The sequence below is a fragment of the Haliotis rubra genome, unplaced genomic scaffold, assembly GCF_003918875.1.
Source record: "Haliotis rubra isolate DU_JTF1 unplaced genomic scaffold, ASM391887v1 Scf300, whole genome shotgun sequence".
Lineage (NCBI taxonomy): Eukaryota > Metazoa > Mollusca > Gastropoda > Lepetellida > Haliotidae > Haliotis > Haliotis rubra.
Window position 1 is genome coordinate 920,989 of NW_025766970.1, and position 26,139 is coordinate 947,127.

General features: G+C 42.4%; 2 protein-coding genes and 1 long non-coding RNA gene across 3 annotated transcripts; 1 reads left to right on the top strand and 2 right to left on the bottom strand.

Annotated features, from left to right (window-relative positions):
* Positions 1-20: 20 nt before the first annotated feature.
* Positions 21-3,296, top strand: LOC124282690. The gene is made up of 2 exons (XR_006900223.1): positions 21-415; positions 564-3,296. It is a non-coding gene; the product is annotated as an uncharacterized LOC124282690 (long non-coding RNA).
* Positions 3,297-4,439: 1,143 nt separating this feature from the next.
* Positions 4,440-26,119, bottom strand: LOC124282691. The gene is given in 8 exon segments (XM_046718714.1): positions 4,440-6,279; positions 6,954-7,596; positions 7,599-8,191; positions 8,194-10,956; positions 15,178-15,466; positions 16,969-18,115; positions 18,528-18,573; positions 25,910-26,119. Coding segments are annotated over 6 exon segments (4,485 nt in total). The 5' UTR covers positions 17,032-18,115; positions 18,528-18,573; positions 25,910-26,119; the 3' UTR covers positions 4,440-6,145.
* LOC124282657 (hornerin-like) lies at positions 17,289-20,036 on the bottom strand. The gene is made up of 3 exons (XM_046718684.1): positions 19,947-20,036; positions 18,528-18,573; positions 17,289-18,115 (listed from the first exon to the last, which is right to left on the bottom strand). Exons 1-3 carry the CDS (start codon positions 20,034-20,036, stop codon positions 17,289-17,291), a joined length of 963 nt encoding a protein of 320 aa, XP_046574640.1.
* Positions 26,120-26,139: the final 20 nt, after the last annotated feature.

Below are 26,139 nucleotides of genomic sequence, written 5' to 3' on the forward strand. Positions count from 1 at the left end.
TCGGTTCCCAATTGCATAGATCGATGCTCATGCTGTTGATCACTGGATTGTCTGGTCCAGGCTCGATTATTTACAGCTTTCATACAGCTGGAATGTTGCTGAGTGCTGCGTAAAACTTAACTCACTCACTCACTTCAGTGTCCTTCTTTGTGACACATTACTGTGTTACCAGTCTAAAGGCTGACCAGCTACAGGAACAGAGCAGACCTTACTATTTTCACGCTGTATAAACGTATTAACTAGCCCCACTACACCTCATCAGAATACTGTAGGGACTTGTTAAAGTTCATAATAGAGCAACATTTGACTGATATTTTCACAGGCGAGCAATTTGAGCTTTTTAAACTCTGTAAGAGGTACTTTTGACTCAAGTAACCATTTTTTCCTATCAAAACAATGTTGTTCCATTCCTCAAGTTCCAGGAAGTTATTTGTGGTGAAATATTAATGTTGGATAATAGACCTATCTTGCAACCACAAGCAGATCTGATGGAAGGTAATTGGAAGTTAATTGTGGCAAGTAAGGCTGAATCAAACTCCATACCAGCCAGCCAACTGTGTGAGTTTGTAGCAAGCAAATTAATACCTAGATTGTACGAGGAATGAAGAAACAATGAGTTACCTCGATACACTGTACATCATTGTTTGTGATGTCAAATCTAGTTGTGATACCTTGGTGGTAAAAGCAGTCAGGAAATATCACATGATTTTTGTGTTATGCGTCGACAATCTGGCATATACTTTCTTAATGCAACATTCCACCCTTGTGATATTTGATACCTGTAGAATAAACTTGGTATACTGCTGAAGTTACATGTCTGTATGTCCCCCATCCCAAGTGATGGGGGTGAAGCTATTGAATGTACTTGATATGCTTAACATGCTGAAGTTAGATGTCTGTATGTCCCCCATCCCAAGTGATGGGGGTGAAGCTATTGAATGTATTTGATATGCTTAACATGCTGAAGTTAGATGTCTGTATGTCCCCCATCCCAAGTGATGGGGTGAAGCTATTGAATGTATTTGATATGCTTAACATGCTGAAGTTAGATGTCTGTATGTCCCCCATCCCAAGTGATGGGGGTGAAGCTATTGAATGTATTTGATATGCTTAACATGCTGAAGTTAGATGTCTGTATGTCCCCATCCCATGTGATGGGGGTGAAGCTATTGAATGTATTTGATATGCTTAACATGCTGAAGTTAGATGTCTGTATGTCCCCCATCCCAAGTGATGGGGTGAAGCTATTGAATGTATTTGATATGCTTAACATGCTGAAGTTAGATGTCTGTATGTCCCCCATCCCAAGTGATGGGGGTGAAGCTATTGAATGTATTTGATATGCTTAACATGCTGAAGTTAGATGTCTGTATGTCCCCCATCCCATGTGATGGGGATGGAGCTATTGAATGTATTTGATATGCTTAACATGCTGAAGTTAGATGTCTGTATGTCCCCCATCCCATGTGATAGTGATGGGGATGGAGCTATTGAATGTATTTGATATGCTTAACATGCTGAAGTTAGATGTCTGTACGTCCCTAATCCCATGTGTTGGGGATGGAGCAATTGGATCTGAATTACAACAGCATTTTTGAGGTGCAGTTCTGTTATCTTTACACTGTGTTGAATCAGATGTTAATTGATTTATCATCATTTTACTGATGAGGCTTATATTTTCGATTCTGATCACAGAATTTCTTATAACTGACTATATTAATTTTTATGTGACTTTACTGAACCATAGTATCTTCACTGAGTAGTTGGGTGTCCATATTAATCTAGAGGCCAGGGCCTAGATTTTCGAAGCTCTCTTAGAGCTAAGATAGTCGTAAGCGCCATACATTTACATTAAGTTACGACAATCGTAGCGAAATCTAGGCCCTGGTAACATTATCAATCATGTCACAGTGCATATAATCAGAAGAAATTCCCATACGTATCCTACTTAGCAAGTAGTCTCTTTATAGCTCTCTGCTGATTTTGTCCTATCAGTTCTTGCTTTTACTCACTACTCACTTTATGCCATCCTTGATAATCTCCAGGGTATAAGTTTTCATAAAACTGCATTAGTACCCAGGATGCATCCAAGACTCATATTACCTCTGTTTGCTGTATTTTTATCCAATCAGGTGTCTACGCTGGGAAGCTGAGAGATGCTGGGAAGTTGAGAGGACCAATCACAAGTCTTCTATCATAACTCACTCCCGCTTCTTTATCTAACCGATTAAACTTGGCAACACAATTGTTGCAGAGGTACCCTGAAAGAGGTAGAAGAGTTCTTGCATACACATGTATATTTTTGAAGGTTTCAGACCTGTCAATTTGTCTGTATGATTTTTTCTCTAAATCTGAGGAGCACAGCAAGCTAACCTTCCCGGCTGCGGCCACCATCTTTGTTGGCACTGGCAAGCTCGGCTGATAAGGCTTACCTGATTGGCTGCTGTGAGAAGGCGGACCCAGCAAAGGGAGGTAATGCAATTATCGGGTCGAGCAGTAGGTGCATCCAGGTTGCTAGTGGAGATTTATCAGAGATAGCGAGTATGATTGTATGAGTGTTATTGTAAATTTGACATGCAGCAGGTTTGTGGTGTGAGGACTTACATATGTTTCTTTACATGGTTTAATGTTTCACTATTTTGAAATAACCCTGTTATTGTACATTTTTTGCATTTTCAACAGCTTTTTTATGAAGTGCATTTCTGAACCTCCTAATTTGGGTGCATGTATTTTTAAGAAGGTGAAATGATTTTAATATGATCGATGGAGGTTCTACAACCTACTAGTAACTGCTGTTCCCATCCCATTTTGATGCATCAGGGCAGCCATATTGAATTTGTTATTACCAGGTTATTGAAATAATCCTGTTGTGTTGAAGCTCCTTTCATTCTTATTGCTATATGCTTTATGTATTTTTACATTCCTACAGAAAATGTAATCCATTGTTTCCTACAAACCCCAGGAATATCTGTTTCCAATGTCCTGTTTCATAAGGTACATACATGAAGTATATTATTGTTACTATTGATGTGGTAAACAGCAATGTGTGGTTGTTGCTGCTTGGGTTATCTCCTGTATATATCCAGGTTGGATGTTTACAATTACATGAAGTATTTTGGTATAACATTGGTGTTTGTAATGTTTATGGGTAATCTCGTTGTATTCATCCATTTTGGGTGTTTACAATTTAATAAAGTATATTGGTATAATTTTTGGGTTTCTTATGTTTCTGTGTGATCTTGTTGTCACTTCATCCAGGTTGGATGTTTACAATGTTATAAAGTATTTTTGTATAATATTGGTGTTTGTAATGTTTCTGTATCTGCAGCTTGGATATCTGGATTTGTAACATTACAGTTTTTGTTATAACGTGTGTTGGGTTGTTGGGTAGCCTAGCGGCTACTCACTCACTCACTGTTGCTAAAAGCAGCGTAAAACCATACTCACTTACTATAAGTTGTGTGATGTTGCTGTCATCATGACTTCTCCCCACATCTTATCATCCATGCTTGCAATACTCTTTGCAGCTTTCAGCTTGATATTGTGCACCTATGTTGGGAGTCAAACCTGGTCTTTGGCATTATGAATCCATGCTTTGACCACTGAGCTACCTCCTTACATACATGGGTGGTCTGAATGACTGGCTTCTATTTGTGACTGTCCACTACACAGTGAAGAAAACCGACATCTTGCTTTGGTAGCCTTGGAGTCAAAGCACTACAACTATGTTGCAACTTTCTTCTATTCCATGGTCTGCTTGTTTGGGGTTTTAGTTCTAGATTGAAACGTTTGTATTTTGTGGGTTTTCCACGTTTCAATATAACTGAAATACTGTTCAAAGTGGAATTCACCAACTATCACTGTAGGCAAGGGAATTAACTTACTATTGAAGTTCATTGGAAAATGAGACTTCTTTACTCAGTTAACTCCCCTGCTGTGGAAAGTTCAACCAATAGCTTAATTGTGAGCTGGAATGACACAATTCTCTCCTACGTATGACACCATTGTTTTGCATTTGTTTGTTGGTGGACGCCACATTCAGCATTATTTCAGCAAAAGGACCACGACCTGTAAGTAATCCAGGGTGGACCAGGCATACAGGTACAGACAAAGCTGTTGGATTATCAACTATGTCACTAAGTCAGACCTCGCCACCCATGAAGTTGTGTTGTAGGATGGGCACAGATAGATTGGGACCAGTTGTGACCAGGAATACCCACAGGGTTCCTTGATCACTGGTTTTGTCAGGGTGATTATAGATGTGATATTACAGCCACACCACCTCCCACTCTCACAGTGCCCCCCACACCTGATTGTATACCACGGAGTGGAATCATACTCACGCGAATGTGAGGTAATACACCAGGTAATGTTGTTGATTGACTGATTAATCTCAAGCGAATATTTCAATGTTTGTAAACAAGATAAAAAAGCACACATTGGAAGAAATGGTTGGTAATTTATTATAAAATCAACAATATCCAAGACGTTACAAACATAAAAAACTCGTTGATATGACATTTGTAGAGCATGCAGAAATGTAAACATTAATTATTTCACATTCAAACGCAACCTTTACTGTAATCACACTCTTATATTTCTTTAGCCGTGTGTTAAGGCACAGCTGAAGTTTCGTGTCGGCATCTGATCACTCGCTGTGCACCCATACATTGGCATGTATCCCCATAAATGATTTGCAGACGATAACTTCACAGACGTGTGTATTGTGTGTACCCCACGTTCGTTAAATGCAATAGGTAATCACTGGATGTTCTTTCATTTACAACAGAGCGATGTGTATGTTGTCGATGTATACTGCGTGGAGGGACGTCACTGACCCGCTTCCAACAGAAGTACCACCATGGAGCAGTTGAACAGTTTGATGGCTGATTAAATACCCTTAAGTCTATCCCTCATAGACATTTTGCCCAGATAATATCCCATCATTCGTCCTTAGGGAGAGAACACTGTTCCATATGCAGAGGGCACGTTACGCTTATAGATGACAAAGGTTCATCCTGGACGTATGAACTTATACAGATCCAAGGTCAACAAAATATACTGTCCCTACTATCCCACCACATATATAAATTGATATACGCCGGTGCGTGTGTCGAGTATACTAATATATACAAATGTACATCGATAGACGCAAATGATTTCCAGTTTTCTTTATGAAATCAATTTGTTAATAAATTTTGGATAAATTGATATTCAAGCCTTTGAATTAAAATAGGTTTTGTACAACGTTGGGTGGCTAATCATTGGACTTGTCTGGTATTTCCGTTAGAGACCAAAACAGGGCATAACTTTTTGGAAACACCACCACCAGGATGATCTATTAGTCGGCACGTAAGCAGGGAAATATTGCATTTTGTGTCTATTCTCACCAGGACCACGCAGCTATATATAACATTTGAAAATAAGGGCGACGGCTATTTTGGATATAGAGTGTACAACTATAACATATTCAAGAATACGACAGAATAACAAAATAACACAGATATTTATACCCCATGCTTAGGCAGAAGAAAAATTGATAGAATATTCTATTGTTTTTGTAGTGATTTTAAGCACCCTTCATTCAATCTCTTAGGGATCAGTTTGTCGAGAGCACCCGTCTTTTGGCTGAAGGCAACAATGAAAGTTTAGATGACCATGTTCAGACAAAATATTCATGTTACATATATGGCCATTTGACATGTTCGGTGGTATAGACAACCACGGGGGCTTGTAACGCTAAAAACTGCGACCAATGTATCTACTGTTACTAACGGGGTAGTTACTATATAAAAGGATTCTTTTATATAACAGTGTATACCTTGATGGCAGTTTCTAGCGTTACAAGCCCCTGTGTAGACAACAATACTTTGACCGTCATTTGTTACGAAGTAAAGTGTGTTTCCGAAGTTAAAAAAAGATAACAACCGAATTTTAATGACAGGCGTAAAAGTGATATGATTTTGGTTGAATTATTTACAACAGGGAAATGATGTTCAAACAAAAAAGTGAACCAAAGATGCAACTTTTACATTGCCGTTGTAGAATGATATCACCGTGCTTTAACGGAGGAAATGTCCCTTGTGCATGACGACCTGATGCACCGATGTTATATGACGTTTATCGCATCTTTAATCTGTGACGATCAGCACACTCTCTTGCTCTTCTGTGCGGGACACTTCCAGGCACCACTGTCGTAGCAGATGCACATGTAGCGGACACAGTTCTCTGTATACGCGAACAGTCGGCTGAAGAACGTCCGGTTGCCGACAGTACAACCTAAAAGAATACGAGTGAGTGAGTTTGGTTCAGCTGACTCAACCTAACCTTCCATCATAGTTTCAGTTACATGATAGCGGGTCAGCTCTATGTGGGAGGGAACCTAAGAGTGATGGATATCTTTGACATTTATCATTTTGGTAAAACCAACCATCATGGGTATGGTGCTGAACAAGCTCGACACATATAGGAAAACCCTGGTACCAAACACAAGTTCTTGGCACGCCTGAGGTACGCAACTCTGCATTGCCAGGGAGACCAGGCACATGCTCCAAGGACAGGAAGAGTGCGTGAGTTGGGTTTGACGCCGCCTGTTAGCAATATTCCAGCAATATCACGGCGGGTCACACCAGAAATGGGCTTTACACGTTGTGCCCATGTAGTGAATCGAACACGAACAGAAAGAACCACACATATATGAAACATAACCTTTATAAATATGACAGACGCTTAGACTCTGCAGCCTTATGAAAATGGTTCCGATATGTACGGTGTTGTTCTTACAAACATTATTTGTAATTCGTTATTCCCGACACAGCTATTAAAAAGACAGGTCCAAGAGGCCTTGACATTATCGGAATCATCACGGCCCTTTCCTCTACAAAATTCTTTCTTTTTTTCAGTAGGACCTATTTCATGTGCCCATGTCGGTTGCAAATGAATCTCTGCCTTACCTTTCAGTTTGTAATGTGGACTTGGTGTTTTTCCTTCTCCTTCACAGATGTTGAGAGACCGGTCCTTGGGGCAGGTCCAGCTCCCATCACAGTTGCACTCGCAGAGGAACTCGGAACAGCCTCGTCTCATGTTGAAGTTGCTCTTAGACCTGATCACTTTGCCGTCTATCATGCAAGGTTTACATTTGGAGGACACTGACCCTGAGCGCTTGCACATGTCAGTAGTACGGTTAGCTGGGCAGCTCCATTCCCCATTGCAGCCACAGAAGCAGTTGAACTCCCAGCACCCCTCCCTATAGCGGAATGGACTGCCCCCAGGATACGTTTCATTCTTTACTTCACATTGTTTGCATCCGTCGATTCTGTAATCAGGGGAGCGACAGAGGTTGATGGTGTCCTGTGCTGGGCAGTCCCATGTACCATTGCAGAAGCACTGACACTTGTACTGGGTGCACCCTTCACGGAATTTGAACTCGTTTTCAGGGATGTAAGACTTGCCCTTGACAACACAGCTCTGGCAGGAGGTCTGTTTGTAAGAAATGCCGTTCCTTGTGTTAGAGTATCTGGTCTTGGGTCCCTGGCCCACTGGAACGTTAGTGGTGAATACGTTTCCCCAGCTTTGGGAAGCCTGGTTGTGTATCTCTGTTTTCTGGCTGCCTCTTCACGTTCTCTTCTTTCCTCCTCTCTGTCCTCTTGACATACGTTCACGGAATTTGCAGGTGGACAAACCCAGGTACCGTCACAGTTGCATGTGCATTTGTACTGCACACAGCCTTCCTTCAACAAGAACTCAGAGTGAGGTGGATAGTCCGTCCCTCTGACGTCACAAAGCTGACAAGAAGCTGTCCTCTGTCGCAGTTCGCCTCGGGGCCTGTCACATATGTTTCTTGGCTTCTGTACTGGACAGTACCACTTTCCCGAGCATGTGCATGTACAGGTGTATTCTGAGCAGTCTTGAACCAGCTGGAAGGTACTGTCACCAGGATATGTACTGCCCTTTAGGGAGCACCTCTTGCAAGTCCCGGCATCGTCTCCTTGGGGTTTTCTGCTCGGCTCGGTTGAATTGCAGCCAGTGGAGAATTCCCCTGAACATGTCCAGGATCCACTGCACTCGCAGCTACAATTGAACTGAACGCAGTCCTTAGTGATTTGAAATGTGGAGCCCCCTCTGTGATTCTGCCTCTCAACCGAACAGTTATTGCAACCTGGTCTAGGGTTCACAGCTACCTGCCCTACATGTCTTGTACGTTTACCAGGGGCGTATGGAGCCTTGACTTGGAACACTGCCGATCCATATGCCATTCTGCCAGCACCCCTTGGTTGCCATGGGTTCTAGCAGTGTGTACAGTCCTGGAACCGCCCGTGGCATCAGATGTTCTTACATTGTATGTGGGTACACCACCATGAAGACTCCCAGCAGCGTCTGGACGTGGCCCTGTTAAACCGTATTGGGCTTGTGAATACTGACCAGTGGCACCTCCCAGGGAAGCACCCATTCCTGGGTTCCCTTGACCCCGTAATGCAGGATTTATAATCTGTTGATAAAAGTTTCTTTGTGCTGGATTTGGTATAGCTCCCATGGGTGTAAACTGACCTCTACCTGGTACCAAAAACTGTCTCATACCCCTGAGGACATACTGCTGACCTCCACGAGTGACGATCTGACCGGGAGAAATAGGTCCACCCAGTGGGATGCTTCCTCTCAAAACGTAGGGCCTTCCTCCTTGTGGGAACATTGGTCCGCCAGGAATCTGAAACTGGGTTCCATGAGTCCGGATATGTTTTCCAGATCGGTCAACTTGGCCGACTTGTCCAACCTTGCCAGTTTGACCACCCCTAAACTGATTTCTTCTTGTTACAGTGTACTGCTGGCCGCCTTGATTAAACACTTGAGTTCCACTTCCAAACGTTTCACCCAGATTTCCAGTGCTTGTGAATGTGCCATCCCTCAGAAGCCGTGAAGCCTGTTTATTCCGACAAATGTCTACTCTGTTTTCATCAGGACAAATGTATGACCCATTGCAGTAACAGTTGCACTCCTTCTGCATACAGCCATCTCTGATAACGAAGCCCATGTTGCCTGGGTAGACGAATCCACCGATTTCACAGTTACCACAGGTAGCAGGGCGTTCTCCAATAGTACAAGCGCTATCTTGCGTGACGTGACAGCCATAGGAGCCATCACATCTACACTTGCACTTGTACCGGACACAGCCTCGTCTCATATCAAAGTTACTGTCTACAGAGTAGCTTTGCCCATCCACTTCACACCGCTTACACCCAACAGTTGGTTCCCTTGATCCTGGGCAGAAGTTTGATGCTTTGCCAGCAGGACATTCCCAGCGCCCATCACAGGCACATTTACACTTATACGAGATGCAGCCTCTCCGGAGACGGAAGTCAGTTTCACCTGGATATGTTCTGCCCTGCACAATACATCTCTGACAGCTGCTTTGCCCTATGCGTGACCCTCCTTGGGCTGCTGATTTACCAGCGCATACATCAGTAGCACCATCTCTGTTACAGCCCCATCTACCATTACAATTGCACTGACATGGGTAGACGTAACAACCCCTCTTCAGTTTGAAATTGGAGTTGGCCTCATAGTCAGTACCCTCCACAATACACTTCTGACAGTTGTCTATGTTTTGTCTGGGTCGGACAGTCCTCTGTCGTGGCCTTGTTGGAGCTGGAGTTGTACAGACGTTAGCAGCAGTTTCTTCATCACATTCAACCGTTCCATTACATGAACATCTGCAGTCCTTAACAACACAACCACTTGTTTGACGGAAGTTGGTTTTCCCTCGATATACTTTCCCATCCGATAATTGGCAACTTCTGCATCCACCGGGAATCTCACCACGGCAGACATTTCTCGCAGCTGCTCCGGGACAGTTCCAGCTTCCGTCACAGTTGCAGTGGCAGCTGTAGTGAATACAGTCCCTCCTCATCTGAAAGTCAGATTCACCCCTGTAGAATTCTGTTTCTGACAGTTTGCAGCTTTTGCACCCACCGGGAACTTCTCCTTTACAAACATCCCTAGCTTTCTCCCCTGGGCAGCTCCAACTTCCGTCACAATTGCAATTGCATTTGTAGTGAATGCACCCCTTTCTCATATCAAAGTCTGAATCTCCTGGGTAGAATTCTTCATCAGACACCTGGCAGCTCTTGCACCCTCCTGGTCTTTCCCCCCTGCAGATGTTCCTTGCTAGCACTCCAGGGCAATCCCAGCTTCCATCACACTTACATGAACACTCGTAGCTGATGCACTTCTTCCTTAACTGGAAAGTGGAATTGCCAGGATAAGAATTTGTCTCTGATACTTGGCACTGACTACATTTGTCAGGCTGTTCAGTCGGCTTACAGATATTCTTTATTCTATCTCCAGAGCAGTTCCATGATCCGTTACAATGACAGAAGCAGGTGTACTCAAGGCATCCTTTTTCGTGGTTGAAGTAGGTGTTGCCTTCGAAGAATTCGCCTCGTATTTCACACTCTCCACATCCCTTCTGACAGATGTCTCTTGTTCTGTCAGGTGGACAGGACCAAGACCCATTGCAGCTGCAGTCACAGTTATACTCAAAACACCCTTCCTCATACTTAAACCTGGAGTTGCCTGGATGGAAGCTACCATAAACCTCACACTCTCCGCAACTGCCTTCTCCGACTTTCTTGACGCAGGTGTTCTCAGTCCTGTTGGCGGAACACTCCCACCTCCCATCGCAGAAGCACTTACAGTTTTTATGGAGGATGCAGCCATCTTGAAGATCAAAGTAGTTGTTGCCCTTGACGATCTTTCCCTTGGCGTCACAAGTCTTGCAGGTTGATTCACGCCGCCGCTCCTTGTCTTCACCCTGGTCACAGACGTTGACGGTGTAGTGAGCCGGACAGTCGTGGGAGCCGTCGCAGTGGCAGATACATCGGTACTTCTGGCAGTTCTCCGTGTATTCAAACCTGGAGTGACCTCGGAACGTCTCGTTCCCAACCTGACAATCAGTGCAACCTGAAAACCCAAAGGAAGCAGTTTCAATGTATGGGATGAAATGCCAGATGGGTGCGCCAAGCAGCCAAGTAACTGGTATCCGACCACCCCATACCCACTTTTCGGCGCTCCTACCACGACGCTCTTATCATTCCTCAGAGTACAAAACTGGACTTAAAGGATCTATTTTGGATTAGTCCTTAAATGTTAAAATGATATCAGTGACTTGGAAAGAAATTCCACATCCACATTAGCAACATGTAAATGAAGTGCGACACTAAAGTATATTCTATCATCAAAATTAACAGACTCTGAAATGCACAGTCTATAACTCGCTGAAAATGTTTTAAGAAGAATCTAGTGTGTGTTACGCACTGGAACCTGGTCTTATCGTCATTGTCTACTAACATCAAAATCTCCCTATTCTTGAACACTTGGGTAAAGTCACGAGAAACAGTAATGGCTCATGAACCGGTGTCATCTCAATGCCGATGTCTTTGTTGACAGGGCCTTCGTGCGGGCAGTGTTATTTCCCCACAATGCTGAACAACAAACATGATAGCAACACGAACAGATGTATGTGATAACTGTGATCTTTCTTCCTATAGCTGAAGAGTGAATCATCCCTCAGCGAATTTCAAACAAAAGATTGAAAGGTGAAGGATGCAATTGAATCTTTTTCCAGTATTTATTTGGGGGAATCAAATAAACAAATAGGAATTCCAAAGAAACCAAAAGAAATTTGTAATGTTTACTTTTGAAGTAATACTGAAACGCACCTGTGCGTTGAGAACCATATGTTCCCTCTGTGAGGCGCACTTCACTACAGAGGCTGTTACGACTTTAATCTGCAACCTACTGACATCCTGTTGTATGTGCGTATTACACACCCTCTGAACAAATTCATTGCCCCAAAACCAGTAATATATACTAACGGAAAAAAGTAACTGTGCACAAGATAAAATTGCTTAAAATAAATTATTTGAAAAATTATCAAAATAGTCCTAAATATACATGTAGCAAAGCACTTTGCATGAAATTTGATGTCACGTATCGCGCGGCACTCACTCACTCACTCACTTTGTGCATGCTTATTGACACCTGAAATTCATGTACATATATTGAAAATTGAAGAAAGGTTGATTATTCTCTAGCCTCTATATGTTGTGGAAAACATGTTATTTTCAGCACAAACTGCGCGTCATGCCACGATTATCAGAAAATCAGTGTCCATTGGAACACGATCTCATCTCTATGGAGACGTTTTCAACATAATGGGAGCAGGAGAGATTTGCCTCGGACCGGCCGTCCACGCGTGACGTCACATCAGCAAAACAACCACATTCGACTGACCCATCTAAGGAATCGATTCCAGACTGCCAGTTTGACTGCTCGGACCATTCCTGGCTCACGTCCAATCAGTTCCAGGACAGTACGGAACCGACTGATGGAGCACAAAATTCGGACTCAACGGACTGCAATACGTCCAATTTTGCTCCAACGTCACCTACAGGCACGTCTTGCCTGGTGTAGACAACATCTACAGTGTGGGGTGTGTCTGATGGTGATGATTTTAAGAGGTGACCTCGGAACGTCTTGCAAATACAGTCATAAACCAGTGGTTGATATAACTGACAACGTCTCACACGGTGGCAATCAACCAGTCAACCAACGGACCTGTCTAGTTCTTTAGTTCGACCTGCATGGGTTACTGGGGGTATACTCTTAAGCTGAACCATCAGTGATTCCAGTGATTGAAAAAAATTAAAACAAGGTGGTCATATTTTGTTACGTAACAATATGCTGCCGACGAAAGAGGGAACTAATTATAACAATGAAGCTGTGGTTGAGGCGTACATTTACAATACTGTGGCACACCATCTTTAAACACAACATCACATCAATTTCTGATCTTGCATGGGCACCACGTGATGCACGTGCACACAAATTGCGAAGCGCGTTCGTCCACAAGAGAACTCGCACTGATGCTAGCGCTGTCCTAAGCTCATGCTAAAATATGCCTTCCAAACACCATCTCAATGAAGAGACAAAATGGCTTGTACGGCTGAATGAGGATACGTTAATGTCCCAAGTTGCCTGAATGTTTCACAAACCAAAGCGTGGCATGCCTAAAACACCACACCAAGGCAATATCGCTTCACTACCGAAATTGAAAACTCGCAATAGATTCAAATTTGTTCTTCTATAACGATAAGGCGAATTTTAACAACTTCCGGTACATGTCGGACCTGAGGAGCCCGACTGAAAGCAGGATGTCCTGTGAAGGGTCTGACCCTAACACTTACAAATAGAGGCAAAGGTTGGGTTGGGCAAGGATACGTAGAGGCGAGCCGCATGTCAGGACAACTCTTCTGGGCTATGACAGTATCTGGACAATAGTTTCATGATTTGAGGTGGCATCACACGTGATTGGTGATCTGATTTGTTTATTTCTAATTTAGTAAAGTTACCTTGGGTTAATTTGCTGATGGGGTTATCCTGTTTAGTCCAAGCACGTGACTCGGAAACTTTATGGCCGCTACACCCATGGCTGTAAGCTAATGTTTAAGCTAATTGGAACACTCATTGGAAGGAATTTCAATAACGCCCACTTCACCAGTCCTTTTTTTACGTTTGTGTGATGAAAAGAAATGATTACATCTTTGTATCGCACATTGCAGCATGTCAACATAGTTTGCCTATTTCCATAATTAGCTAACTGGTAACATTGATGTAAAGAAAACAGACTTTGACATACAGTGCGAACCAGTAAACTATTTGCACAGTGACAAGCCTGAGAAAGGTCCTTTGTGTTTTGAGTCTGCGTTGTAGGTCTTTTCTTTTTGGAACTTTCTGTACAACAGGGACGAACGGGTAACCTTGAACATGTCTAAAGGTATGCCATAGGTCGAGTACGCCTGTATGTGGGTTAGTGAGAAGATGTTTAACGCCGCCATTAGCAATAATCCAGCAATATCATTGCGGGGGACAACGCAAGTGCACATGTGGGGATTCGAACCCGGGTCTCCGGCGTGATGAGCGAAGGCTTTAACAAGGTCAATACCACTACTGTACCCCACCAACTATATGTAATCCCAAAATGCTGACGATACAGACGAATAAGTCGATCGATCCTGTTGCTTATTCCAAGAGCTAAAAACGAGAAACCTGTGAAGGTAAGATAGGATTCAGCAACCAAAGCTTGGCAGAAGAAGTGACTAACGGGGACGAGTGATAGGCATGCCTATTTAATTGATGCAATTCTATCCCAATCTGGTAGATCGATACTCAGGACATGAATCACTATATTGTGTGCTGAAGACTCAGTTAAAGACTCCTTTGAGAGGCATTCAGACATCTCCCTCTTATAGCGTGGATAAAGCTGAGTGCGGCTTTAAACAACAAACTAGCAAAAAAGGAAAGCTTTGCTATGCTGTACCAAACGTCAACCAGGTCCTCGTTGTCCTGGGCCCCGTTTCACAAAGCTCTCGTAAGCCTAAGATCTCGTAACTTTTCTCGTAGCATTCGTACCTCCTATACTGTAACATAGGGAGTACGAATGCTACGAGAAAAGTTACTAGATCTTAGGCTTACGAGAGCTTTGTGAAACAGGGCCCAGGACAACGAGGACCTGGTTGACGTTTGGTACAGCATAGCAAAGCTTTCTTTTTTTGCTAGTTTGTTGTTTAAAGCCGCACTCAGCTTTATCCACGCTATAAGAGGGAGATGTCTGAATGCCTCTCAAAGGTGTCTTTAACTGAGTCTTCAGCACGCAATATAGTGAATAGGGGCTGGATCAGACTCCAGCATATTTACTGGCCGCTGTGTTATAGCGAATCAGGCGTTGTAGGTATTCAGTGATTAAAGCGTTCGGTCGTCACGCCCCGTTTCGATTCCCTACAAGACATGGCAATCATAGAAACACATGGTACAAACAAAATAAGGAATTGCATCGGACATTAATTAGTTAGTGATGTGCAAAATTTAGAAACAGATAAAGCGATCTCACTGGCGTCCTTATGTCAAGTTCAGGTCGGTCCATATGTGGAAGGAATTGGCACATTAATAGTTATTGATCATAACCAGATCATAGATACCTGAAATTACATATCTTGGTCAAATTATCATACTACTTTCTCGCCTAGCTCAGTTATGAGCTTATTTAGTAATGTAATGTTCTTATTTAAGAATCTAGTCGCAGGTAGTTGATAAATAAACTGAAGAAGTAAAGAATTTACTCACGACTTCTGACTAAACTATCACGTCGTGCACCAGATGATCTCGCGACAGGCGTTGGCCTTGGCCTTGGCCTTCGAGTCACGTTGGTTTGACGGCCTGGTTCACCTGACACCCGTCGCATCTCGAGTTCTCTCTGCCTCTGAGCTCTTTCCTCCTCGATCCTCTCCTGTTCCTGACGGTCAGCAATCCTCCTCTGTTCCTCAGCTCTTTGTCTCTCTTGTATGAGACGTCTCTCTTCCGCCTCAGACTCGTCACCGTCTCGGCGGTCGACCTGTTGTCGCCTAGCTTGCACCTGTATGACATTACGTATGTTAGCATGAATGGCAAGAAACAATTAAGGAAGCTACATTTATCATAAACTATTGCCAAAACTCATCCCCACATACACCCTGTTTCACTACAATTAGTAACAATCTTACTTTCATGAGGGCGCGAGTACGCGTACTAGACTGTGTGGCCTATTAACCCAAGAACATCTGTGGAGTACGTGGGTCGATCAAAAGGTACTAACTGTATTCTCGATGTCCAATGTTTGAAAAGCTTCCATTTTATTTTGAAGGAATCTTTAGCAAAGTCATATCCAAAATTTCACATATGTGGGTAATTTGGTTAACGAGATATTAGTCATCACAACATATTGGGGTATAATATTTCTAACAAAAACTGCAGAAAATGCAAAACGACCTGTCATGTGGTACCTCTTGGATAATGGGATGCCCTCAGAGTATATCATATCAAATATGTTCAGTATAGAATTGGATGACTTCCCGTCATAATCAACAGTCAAAGATTTGGATTGCTTAAATTACATTTAGTCGAGGGCTGTTTTTTTAAGGACACCCCCATTTCAATCTTCCTAAAACATTGTGTCCAGATATTCAAGCTGGTACTGTTTACAATATATTGTGAGCTGACACTTGTGTGACCATTCAGTGTTTAGTTTAAACCCTTGGCATCATGTATGAATAAGTGAAAACATTAGAATAAGTTATGTCCTTATCATAACGTCATCTGAAAGGGGATGGATAGTGTCTACAAAACAAGCTCTTTCAGTCAACATGAAGGCGGGAGTCGCTTTAACAAGCGATTGTAATTTCAAATTGGTTTTTTATGAACTTTAATATCTAGGTGTGATTCTAGGGGACTTCTATCAATCTCAAACACACAAAATATTTCTTGCATATTTTGTTTCCTGAAGTTTTTTATGCATTTATTGTAGGTTTGCGTTTTTTGAGGGTACCAAGCTAAAAGGTCAAACAAAACGGGGATCGTGAGACTGGAACAAACCAAATGGATTGAGCTTGACAGATAATATGTTGAAAAATATTACATAATAATAACTGCATTTGTATCGTTTTCTTGGGGACTCTACATACTTTTTGATCGCCCTTCGTAAACACTCTAAGTTCACTAACATGGGTTTATTGCTCACGTTGTCAACCCTTACTTTGCTGGCCTAAGGTGTTAATATTTACATCCCGCCGCGGTATATCAGTATTGCTAATACAGCAACACTCACTAATGATGCTCGAAAAATGAAGTGTTTCATGAATTTAGAGCCGTTTTAGATCGTAAGCAAGTATCATCATTTACAGAAGCAGTCACTGGAGTTCACTGGAATATGGTGTTTATCTGTGTAATGCTGTACGTCATACGAATTTTGCTTAAAAGGGCAGCAGTGGATTACTGTACATTAACATTTAATGGACGGTGCATGCTATATTGGTGCATGACTATATTGCTGAGGGAATCTGAGATACATGCTCCTAACACGATATTTTATCACATCCTTACCCTAGCTTCCTCTCTCCTTCTCTCCTCTTCCACGCGCATTCTTTCTTCCTTCTCTCTTTCCATTCTCCGCTCTTCTACAAGCCTCCTCCTCTCTTCCTCAACCTGTCTACGCCTCTCTTCCTCAACCTGTCTTCGCCGCTCTTCCTCTACCTGTCTTCTTTCTTCTTCAACCTGTCTCCTCCTCTCTTCCTCAGTTTGTCTGTTCTCTTGCCCATCTTGTCTCCTCCTGTCCTCCTCAGCTTGTCTCCTCTCTTCCTCTGCCTTTCTTCTTCTCTCTTCCTCCACCTGCCGTCTAGCCTCTTCCAGTGTGCCCCCAGTCCCTACACTGTACCCTCCTCCAGTTCTCCTGGCTGCTTCACGCTGGCTGTTGAGATGCTGAATTCTCTGCTCGTCTGTATACTCCAACTTAAATAACAAAGACTGTCCATCGCTCTTTTTGACCAGTTGTGACCCAGCACGGGAACCTCCATGAACCTGACGCTCAACTGTGATCCCAGAGCCGTATGACTTCCCAGTGGAGCCCGATTGCCCATCGATGGATTTCTGGTACCGCCTTGAATTTGGCCGCCAGAGCGATATGATTTTCCCATGGTACCTCCTTCAACTTGATCTCCATAACTGTAGGATTTGCCCATAGAACCGGCTTGAGTTTGACCTCCATTGCTATACGATTGTCTTCTGGAACTACTCTGACCCCCTGAGCTTGAGGAGTTTCCCGTAGAACCGCCTTGAGTTTGACCACTATAACTATGCGACTGTCTGCTGGAACTCCCATGACCCCTTGAGCTGTATTGCCCGGCTCCAGAAGCGCTGGATAGACCTCTTAAACCCCCTTGACCTTCACCGCGGTCTGGCTGACCTTGGCCTTCCAAGGCGGAACTGGATTTCCTCATGGCATCACCATGTGTTTGCTTGCTAGATGAACTGTAGGATTGGCTGCTGGAACTTCTTCCGCTGCTGTATGAAGAACTGTAGGATTGACTGGACTGCTTCAGCCCCTGGGACCGGGACTCCATACCAGAGTGTGATTGTTGACTCTCACTGGCGTGTGACTTCTGACCCATACCGTGTGTTTCGCCAGCACCCTGAGCCTGGACATAACCAGCCTGACCCTCACTGGCGTCCTGAGTGCGGTAACTTGCACTACCTGAAACAACACCGGCGATACTTACAGTGACCTTCATATGTAGGGAATAACTTCACATAGCTCCCTTCAGGAACAGGCTTAAGATGAAGATTTAAATCAACCTTTTTTTGTAAAATAAAGAGTGTTTATTTAACATAATTTTTCATATTTATGCATATATACATGCGCAAAACCCCAGTGAATCTTCTTACATTTTTTCTTTCTTTCATATGTCACTAAAATAGTACACATGCCCTGGTACTATGACGTATTTAAGCGCCTGTGGGGTACCACGGATTCCCTCACAACGTGTTAACGGTGTCCCCTACCGTCGTATGATTTGAATGTTACTGAAAGAGGTCAAAACATTGTAGCCAATCCATGTTGCCTTTACTTGTCTGATTGTTTTGAACAATAACAATACTGAACCTACCTCCAGTGTGGTCGACGATACAAGCAACAGCCAGAGCAGCTAGAAGCTGGAAGATAATATAACAGTGAAAGACTGGAGATGTCGGATACTATTGTGACGTCATCAAATTGTTCTTTCATTGTACTTTTTCAGTAGCATTGATAACAAATGACGTGTGATGCTTTGGAATTAAAGAAAAACATCTCAGAAACAACAAAAAATATCACAAAATATATACAAGATATACCAAATTCCAACATTCATGAATAGAAGTGTGAGTTCTAAAAACTTCATTTTTACTACATTGTGTTCTTAGTGGTCATTGTGCGGAAGTAGCTACAGAATACACTAACACACAGTCGACAGAGTATGTGAGTGAGTGAGTAAGCTTTAAGCCGTTTTTAGCACTTTTCCAGAAATATCACGTTGGGGGGACACCAGAAATGGGCATCACACATTGTACCCATGTGAGGAATCGAACCCAGGGCCTCCTATCACAAAGCACTAATATCATCGTACGTCACTTAGGAGCCCCAGCTGCTCCTTTCACGAAGCAACCTTTACTAAGGTTAACCTTAACTCCCATCCTTTAACATTGCACTAAGGTTACCTAAGTGACTTACGATCACCTTAGTGCTTTGTGAAAGGAGGCCATTAGGCTACCTCACCGCCCCGACAGAGTAGGTAACTGGCTATCATAGAACCAAACGTATGTCCGCATCAGTGTTGAGACATTAGTTGCTCCTTGACCATTCAGTTATCCAGGTTTGTCATAGAAACTGGAAGAGTGACACTTCACGTATGAAGACCTGCCTGAACAGTACCCGTCAGTTATAGATATTATGGGATGAGAATATATGTTATAAGGTTACAAGAATGAATTACGACAGAGAAGATGAGCTTTCGAGTGTTCTGTTTCTCATTGTGGGTTAGTAAATTAACGAAATATATTCTTGAAACATATATTAAAAAAATGACTGGAGACGAATAACGATGCCTGGGACTGGACGTGCTAGATGGCCTTTCAGAGAAAGAACATTGACAGACGAATCATTCTGCGTCTTATAAAAATCTTTAGACGCCAGTATGATCAGTCTTCTGTCTTTTCACCCCACTTTACTATAACGTAAACATCAAAGTTTAAAGTAATGATTTATTCACTTCCATTAATCTTACATAGTTATTCATGATTAATTTTGAAGTTTGTACATCCTGAGATACAAGGTTCTCCACAAATACCATTGAATATTGGTGTCCTTTGTTTAGAGAGTAAATGTTTAAAAATAATTCAAAAGATAACATGCTGGTCACTCCGTCGGTATTCACGATTCAGAATAACAATGGGTTTAAGATAAACATCAATATATATCCAGTGTTCATGTAAACCTATGTTGTGACCCTGTACTGCAGTTGTATAACTTTGTTCATACTCAATGTTACACCCAGCTTATCACACAGGATATGTCCGCTGCCCATGGACGGAGCAGTCCCATCTGGCCCTCTCTCGGGTCTGAGTAGCATCCTTGCCATTGTTCACTTCAGGATAGGGGCACTTGCCGCGGAGAGAGGTCATTGAACTAACAAAACTGCCATACGAAGCCCAAATGTCTGTCCCATTGGAGTGAGTGAGTGAGTGAGTTTAGTTTTACGCCGCACTCAGCAATATTCCAGCTATATTGCAGCGGTCTGTAAATAATCGAATCTGGACCAGACAATCCAGTGATCAACAGCATGAGCATCGATCTGCGCAATTGGGAACCGATGACATGTGTCAACCAAGTCAGCGAGCCTGCTCTCCCTTTGGACAAACGCAAGGCGCGTGTGTAAGGGATGATATGATAGGGAACAATTCACGCGACTTCTTAGGAGCTTCCTTATATTATCTAATATTGAAGATACAACCAAGAAACGCATCTGTCACTGGAGGAACGGTGGGGTAGTCCAGAGGTTCAAGCGTTCGCTCGTCATGCCGAAGATACGGGTTCGATTTCCCAAATGGGTACAATGTGTGAAGCTTATTTCTGGTGTCACCCGCCGTGATATTGCTGGAATATTGCTAAAAGCAGCGTAAAACTAAACTCACTCACTCACTCTCATTAGATCAAGAAGTCCATGGGCTCTATTAAGACAAACTTAAATGTTTCGATCAAGCGAAATTACACGCCATGAAATATAGTCCTGCGATTCAATAAATAGAATTAGGAGTTTATTTTCCTTGAAACTTTGTCAGATACAACAAGAAAATTATGAATATTGACTGAATTCTCTTAATTTGATAAATGCATCACATAGATCCTAAGTTACTATATCTAAATATCATCTGTATACATTCTGTTTATCTGGACACTGATCAGTGTAATAAACATTTGCCTTCATTCTGTATGTCGTGCATTTAGATATTTCTGATTATTAAAACACATTTTAGTTGATCAGAAGCAGTTATTAAGAGTCTTGTATGTAAATCTGAACGTCAGATAGAACGACTAGGGAGACTTCACATCTCCATCACGACCGCCATGCCAGCCTCCCCGGCGGTTGTACTCGCCTGCAGCATATGGTCAACATACACAACACATAACAACCATATGCTCAACCTTTGCTCGGAAGTGGCAACATTGTATCTCGTTTTGCGCTTGTTTATTTTTGTTTGAGGTAGAATAAATAGTCTATTGCTGGAGATTAGCTAATGATTCAAAACATAAGTGTTTCAACGACACGCCTAAAATGAAAACCACCAAACACAATATCCAAGTAGTATAGAGCTTATAAGTGAAACTGTCGCGCTATGGTTCCCTTGAACAGTGTGTTTGTATATCTGGCAGGTTGTAGATTCTGAGGGTAAGGTATGTGTTAGATAGTTCTAAATGCTTACATACTGAGCTCATTCTAACTATGAAGATCTGCAGCTGTAATTCCTTAGGGTACGTATTCTGTGCTTGAAGTAACAGTAGGGTATTTGGGGATCGGTGTGACACGAAGCCGGACTTAAATAGTACTGAACAGACAGTACAATATAGTACTTATGGGGAAGATCCGTGTCATGTAGATGGATGTGTGTGTGGTCGTATCTCGATGTTGGGTCGTGGCTGACATTACCCGCTGTTTTGTTTTGTACTCGACTAGCTGCGTTTCCATTCCAGTGGGAAGACAAGGATTTTATGGATTTGAGTGTTTACGCCGCTTTTAGCAATATTTCAACAACATCACGGCGGGGGACACCAGAAATAGGCTTCACACACTGTACCCATGCGGGGAATCGAACCTGGGTCTTCGGCGTGACGAGCCAACGCTTTAACCACTAGGCTACCCCACAGCCCCTTATAGAGATGAGTAAGTATATGAGTGTGTAATGGAGGTCTGTCAAAGATGGACACTGGGTAGCATGGCACACATTGTCAAATAAGGTCACCACGTTCATTCCACTACACTCATGCTTAGTTTCTGAAAATATATATTAATATATAATATACAAACTGATACATTTAAACTGAAAAAGAGCCCCAGTCAGCTGGGAGATTCAAAAGCTGGGGAAACTCTAGACTTGCTTCTTTCAGGGTTTTCATCGTGAATGTGTTGAGCGGGAGGAAAGTAATATGGTTCAGGGGTTGTGAGATAGTTCTACTTGAGTCTACCCCTACGACAGACATACTAGGTCTGGGGGACTACGTTGATGCTACCCAGTCTGCTACCAAATCTCCATTAAACTAACGGGTCATTACACATGTCATCGTATCCCAATTGCGTAGATCGACGCTCATGATGTTGATCACTGGACTGTCTGGTCCAGACTCGCGACTATTTACAGACCGCCGCCAAAGATGGAATATTGCTGAGTGCGGCGTTAAACAAGAACCAAACCAATCCAAGCGTTAACGTCCAGCGATAACATGTGTCGCTTGATGCCAACCATAGTACAGCTTAAAGGCTTGTTGATCGATGCTCATGCAGACAACAACTGGAACCGTAGTACACAGAATGTAAGCTATGCGGATGTTGACAAGTTAGACTATTTTCAAGTGGCCCCGCGACCACACTTCAGGACGTCGCAGTTGGCTCTGAGTATTACCACACGCAGATGTACGGCACGTTAGGAATAGAAACCAATATTTGCATATCGTTAAGGTTCGCATGCGAGAACAATTATTTTGTAATTATAAAAAGTACGTATATTTTCCTCCTATTTCAAGCTTGAGCCTAAACTGTTAACATTGGAGCATACTTTCAGAGTAGAGTTTCTTGAAAGACTCACTATCGAATGGCGATGTTTGTTTGACTTTGTGATTAACTTCAAAGCGAATATTTTGTCACGAAGTCTGTTGGAGGTAATCACAAGCTTGACTTAACACGCAACGTGATAGCCCTCATGTCAGAAGCAAGATCTGACAGTTTCCTACACATCGTGCTGTGACAATTGCCTCTATCGTAGACATCGAGTGCAGACCTTTCTTTTTCTTTTTTCCATGAGAATCAAAGCATAGAGGACGACGTTAATGTCAATTTCTTTCATATAGGAACCACGCCATTATAAGGAGTACCCATACACACGGCAGACATATAGGTGAGTACAGACTGGCAGTTGCGCCCCTTGGCAAACACAGGATCTGGTTCCGAAACTCACATTTGCCTCGAAACTGAACCTTGTTGTGTTACCTAGAAACGTGATCTGGACAAATATAAGATTCCAACTCAATGTAACTGGCTTCGTGCACCGCCAAATGACCCAGCTCTGCACAGCCGCTTGTGGCGCTTGAGACTTCAGTCATCCTGGCGAATACGTGTATCGGGGGTCCTGAGAATAGCATCCCTTATCCCACCCTCATCCCTTCGGGACATATTCATGCTGCAGGTTTGGCAAGTTTTACTGATTCCCCATGTCTTCATCAAGGGATTATATGCAACCACAAAAGTGTTACAGCAGTGGAACTCAGATTCAGTACTTCAAAGATCTCCAGATATCTCCCTAATGTTGACCTACAGAGAGCTGACTAAAAAGATCTCTAGATATCTCCTTAATGTTGACCTACAGAGAGCTGACTAAAAAGATCTCCAGATATCTCCATAATGTTGACCTACAGAGAGCTGACTACAAAGATCTCCAGATATCTCCTTAATGATGACCAACAGAGAGCTAACTATAAAGATCTCCAGATATCTCCTTAATGTTGACCTACAGAGAGCTGACTACAAAGATCTCCAGATATCTCCTAAATGATGACCTACTGAGAACTAACTATAAAGATCTCCAGATATCTCCTTAATGTTGACCTACAGAGAGCTGACTACAAAGATCTCCAGATATCTCCTTAATGTTGACCTACAGAGAGCTGACTACAAAGATCTCCAGATATCTCCTTAATGTTGACCCATAGAGCTGACTACAAAGATCTCCAGATATCTCCATAATGTTGACCTACAGAGAGCTGTCTACAAAGATCTCCAGATATCTCCTTAATGTTGACCAACAGAGAGCTGAAAGTATACCCCTAATGTCGCCCATCGACTAGTTTCTTGCTAATATTAGTATAATACTAATATGTAAAAACTGACATGCGCCCTACCATGTAGCTGTTACAGTGTAATAACGCACGGACAGTCAGTTCTGAAGATTCATCGTCTATGCTGACAAACCAGTTGCAAGTAACTTATTCCATAATAATCTCCACCCAAGCATTACACTGTGTAGGATAATGGGGTCATGAGGTTTGAAACATAATTACTTCCACCTTTCAAACAGCTTCGCTGTAGGTTTCCCCACCACTGAAATGGTAACCATTCATTTATCCCCAATTAACGCATGTACCTTGCCGGTCTTCTGAACAGCCGTAACAGAAACTAATCGAAGTAATTCCAAAGTATGACTATTTCTTATTCCTTACTTAATAGAAAATTCCATACATTAAGTGAGATATCCTTTCAATAAATAACCTGGAATGTGCTGAAGTTCTCAACAATGCCCTTGATCGCTGATATCTGAGTACGTTCTAAAACTATGCAGCGTTGCAATTAAGCGATATTGTTGGTTTTCTCAGCAAGATATTTAGTGTTCATGAACTTTTGCAGAATTTTTCATTCGAAAGGTTCACTTGTTGGATCAATTTCACAGTTTCACAGCACAAACGAGTGTGTTGGGGAGGAGAGATACCCAGAACAACGAGACCTCGTTAAACACGACACTGAGTAACTCATCACACATATGGATGGGTTATCCGTAAATGTACGACTATAAAACTGGAAACATTTCCTTCACAGAGTTATGTGGATTGAAAATACAAAATTCCCAAATAGCAAACAGGTCTACGGTAGTGAATAGTGGCATCGGCTACAAAGTGATCGAGAGAGAACACTTTCGTGACGTATATTACATAAGGATTTTACGTTTCCACATTTTTAACCATTACTATTCGCACACTCAATGACAGACTACACGTAGTGTACATAAACAACGATTACGTGCAGACTGCGGAAACAAAGAATCTGAAACGTTGCTAAAACAAGACCCACGTCCCCTGCTGTCAAAATGACAAGAGAAATAAACGAAATAGTTGATATTTCAGCTTGTCAGCACTCATAACAACAATCGGTTGTTATGTTTCTGAGACCCGCATGGCAAGCGCTCTATTCTACTCAGCGAATGCCCCCGCTCACGCCCGACACCTGTAGCTACGATATATTAGCAGCTGGAAAAAAACACACCCTTTATTTCTGTCCTTGAACGTAATTTGTTCGGCTTGAGAACAGTGATGGTTGTACGCGAAGAAACCGATATGATAAATGAAGTTAGCATATTGTGGCTTTGTTGTAGATATTTTCTCTGTGTGTGTTGAACGTTCGTAGCCTCCCAGATCACAGGGTTATTGTAATAGATACATTCATGTCAGGTGTGTAACGTGACTCATGAGATGTTGATCAGGTTTTGGGTGTATCAGGCCCAATATATGACTACGTAAAAATACATCCAGAAGTCCTCGTGGCATTTTGATACACAGTCCATACTTCAATTTATCATTGTTGATTCTAAGTGAATAATTACAGATGAAATGTAAGCATACAAAGCTTCGAAAACAAACAAATAATTTAATGTATTTTGCCACATCATAAAATATGTATTTAAAGGTTTATTTAATTAAGAATGCTGGAAATAATTGTGTATAGTGTATGATTGCTGTTTTAAAATATTCATTTTATTGTATTGCGCCAAAATATTCCATTTTTAAATTTCGAAAAATAGGCATTTCGCTTTTATTCGCTTTTACTACAGAAAAGATTAACATTATATTTTTAAGATCATATTATGGATATATATGAGCAAAAATGTACAACCCACAACTGCAAATTATAAAAAATACCCCCGCATATGGTTTATCAATGCAAATAAACAAAAATAAATAAAAAGACTACTTTACCTGCTGGAGAACTTTCTTCTGTCCAGCCATGATTTGGACAGTCCAGTTCCAAGATGTCACCACTGTCCACTGCAGACACGGACTGTGGCCGACAGATGATGTCTAATGTAAGTTGGCTATCTCGCGGTTTCCGAACCACGATCCCGACTTATGTCTGAAGGTTTGGCGATAGCCCGCAGACTTCCGAAGATACTTCTGATAGTTCCGGAACCACTCGGAAACCGCGGCCC

Bases quoted from the DNA above. Each gene is read 5' to 3' on its own strand.
- LOC124282657 (XM_046718684.1), bottom strand. From the start codon at position 20,036: ATGGCAAGGATGCTACTCAGACCCGAGAGAGGGCCAGATGGGACTGCT. The intron at 18,574-19,946 runs GTAACATTGAGT...ATTATCTTCCAG, and splicing joins TCCTGTGTGATAAGCTGGGT to CTTCTAGCTGCTCTGGCTGT. The intron at 18,116-18,527 runs GTAGGTTCAGTA...GTGTTGTTTCAG, and splicing joins TATCGTCGACCACACTGGAG to GTAGTGCAAGTTACCGCACT.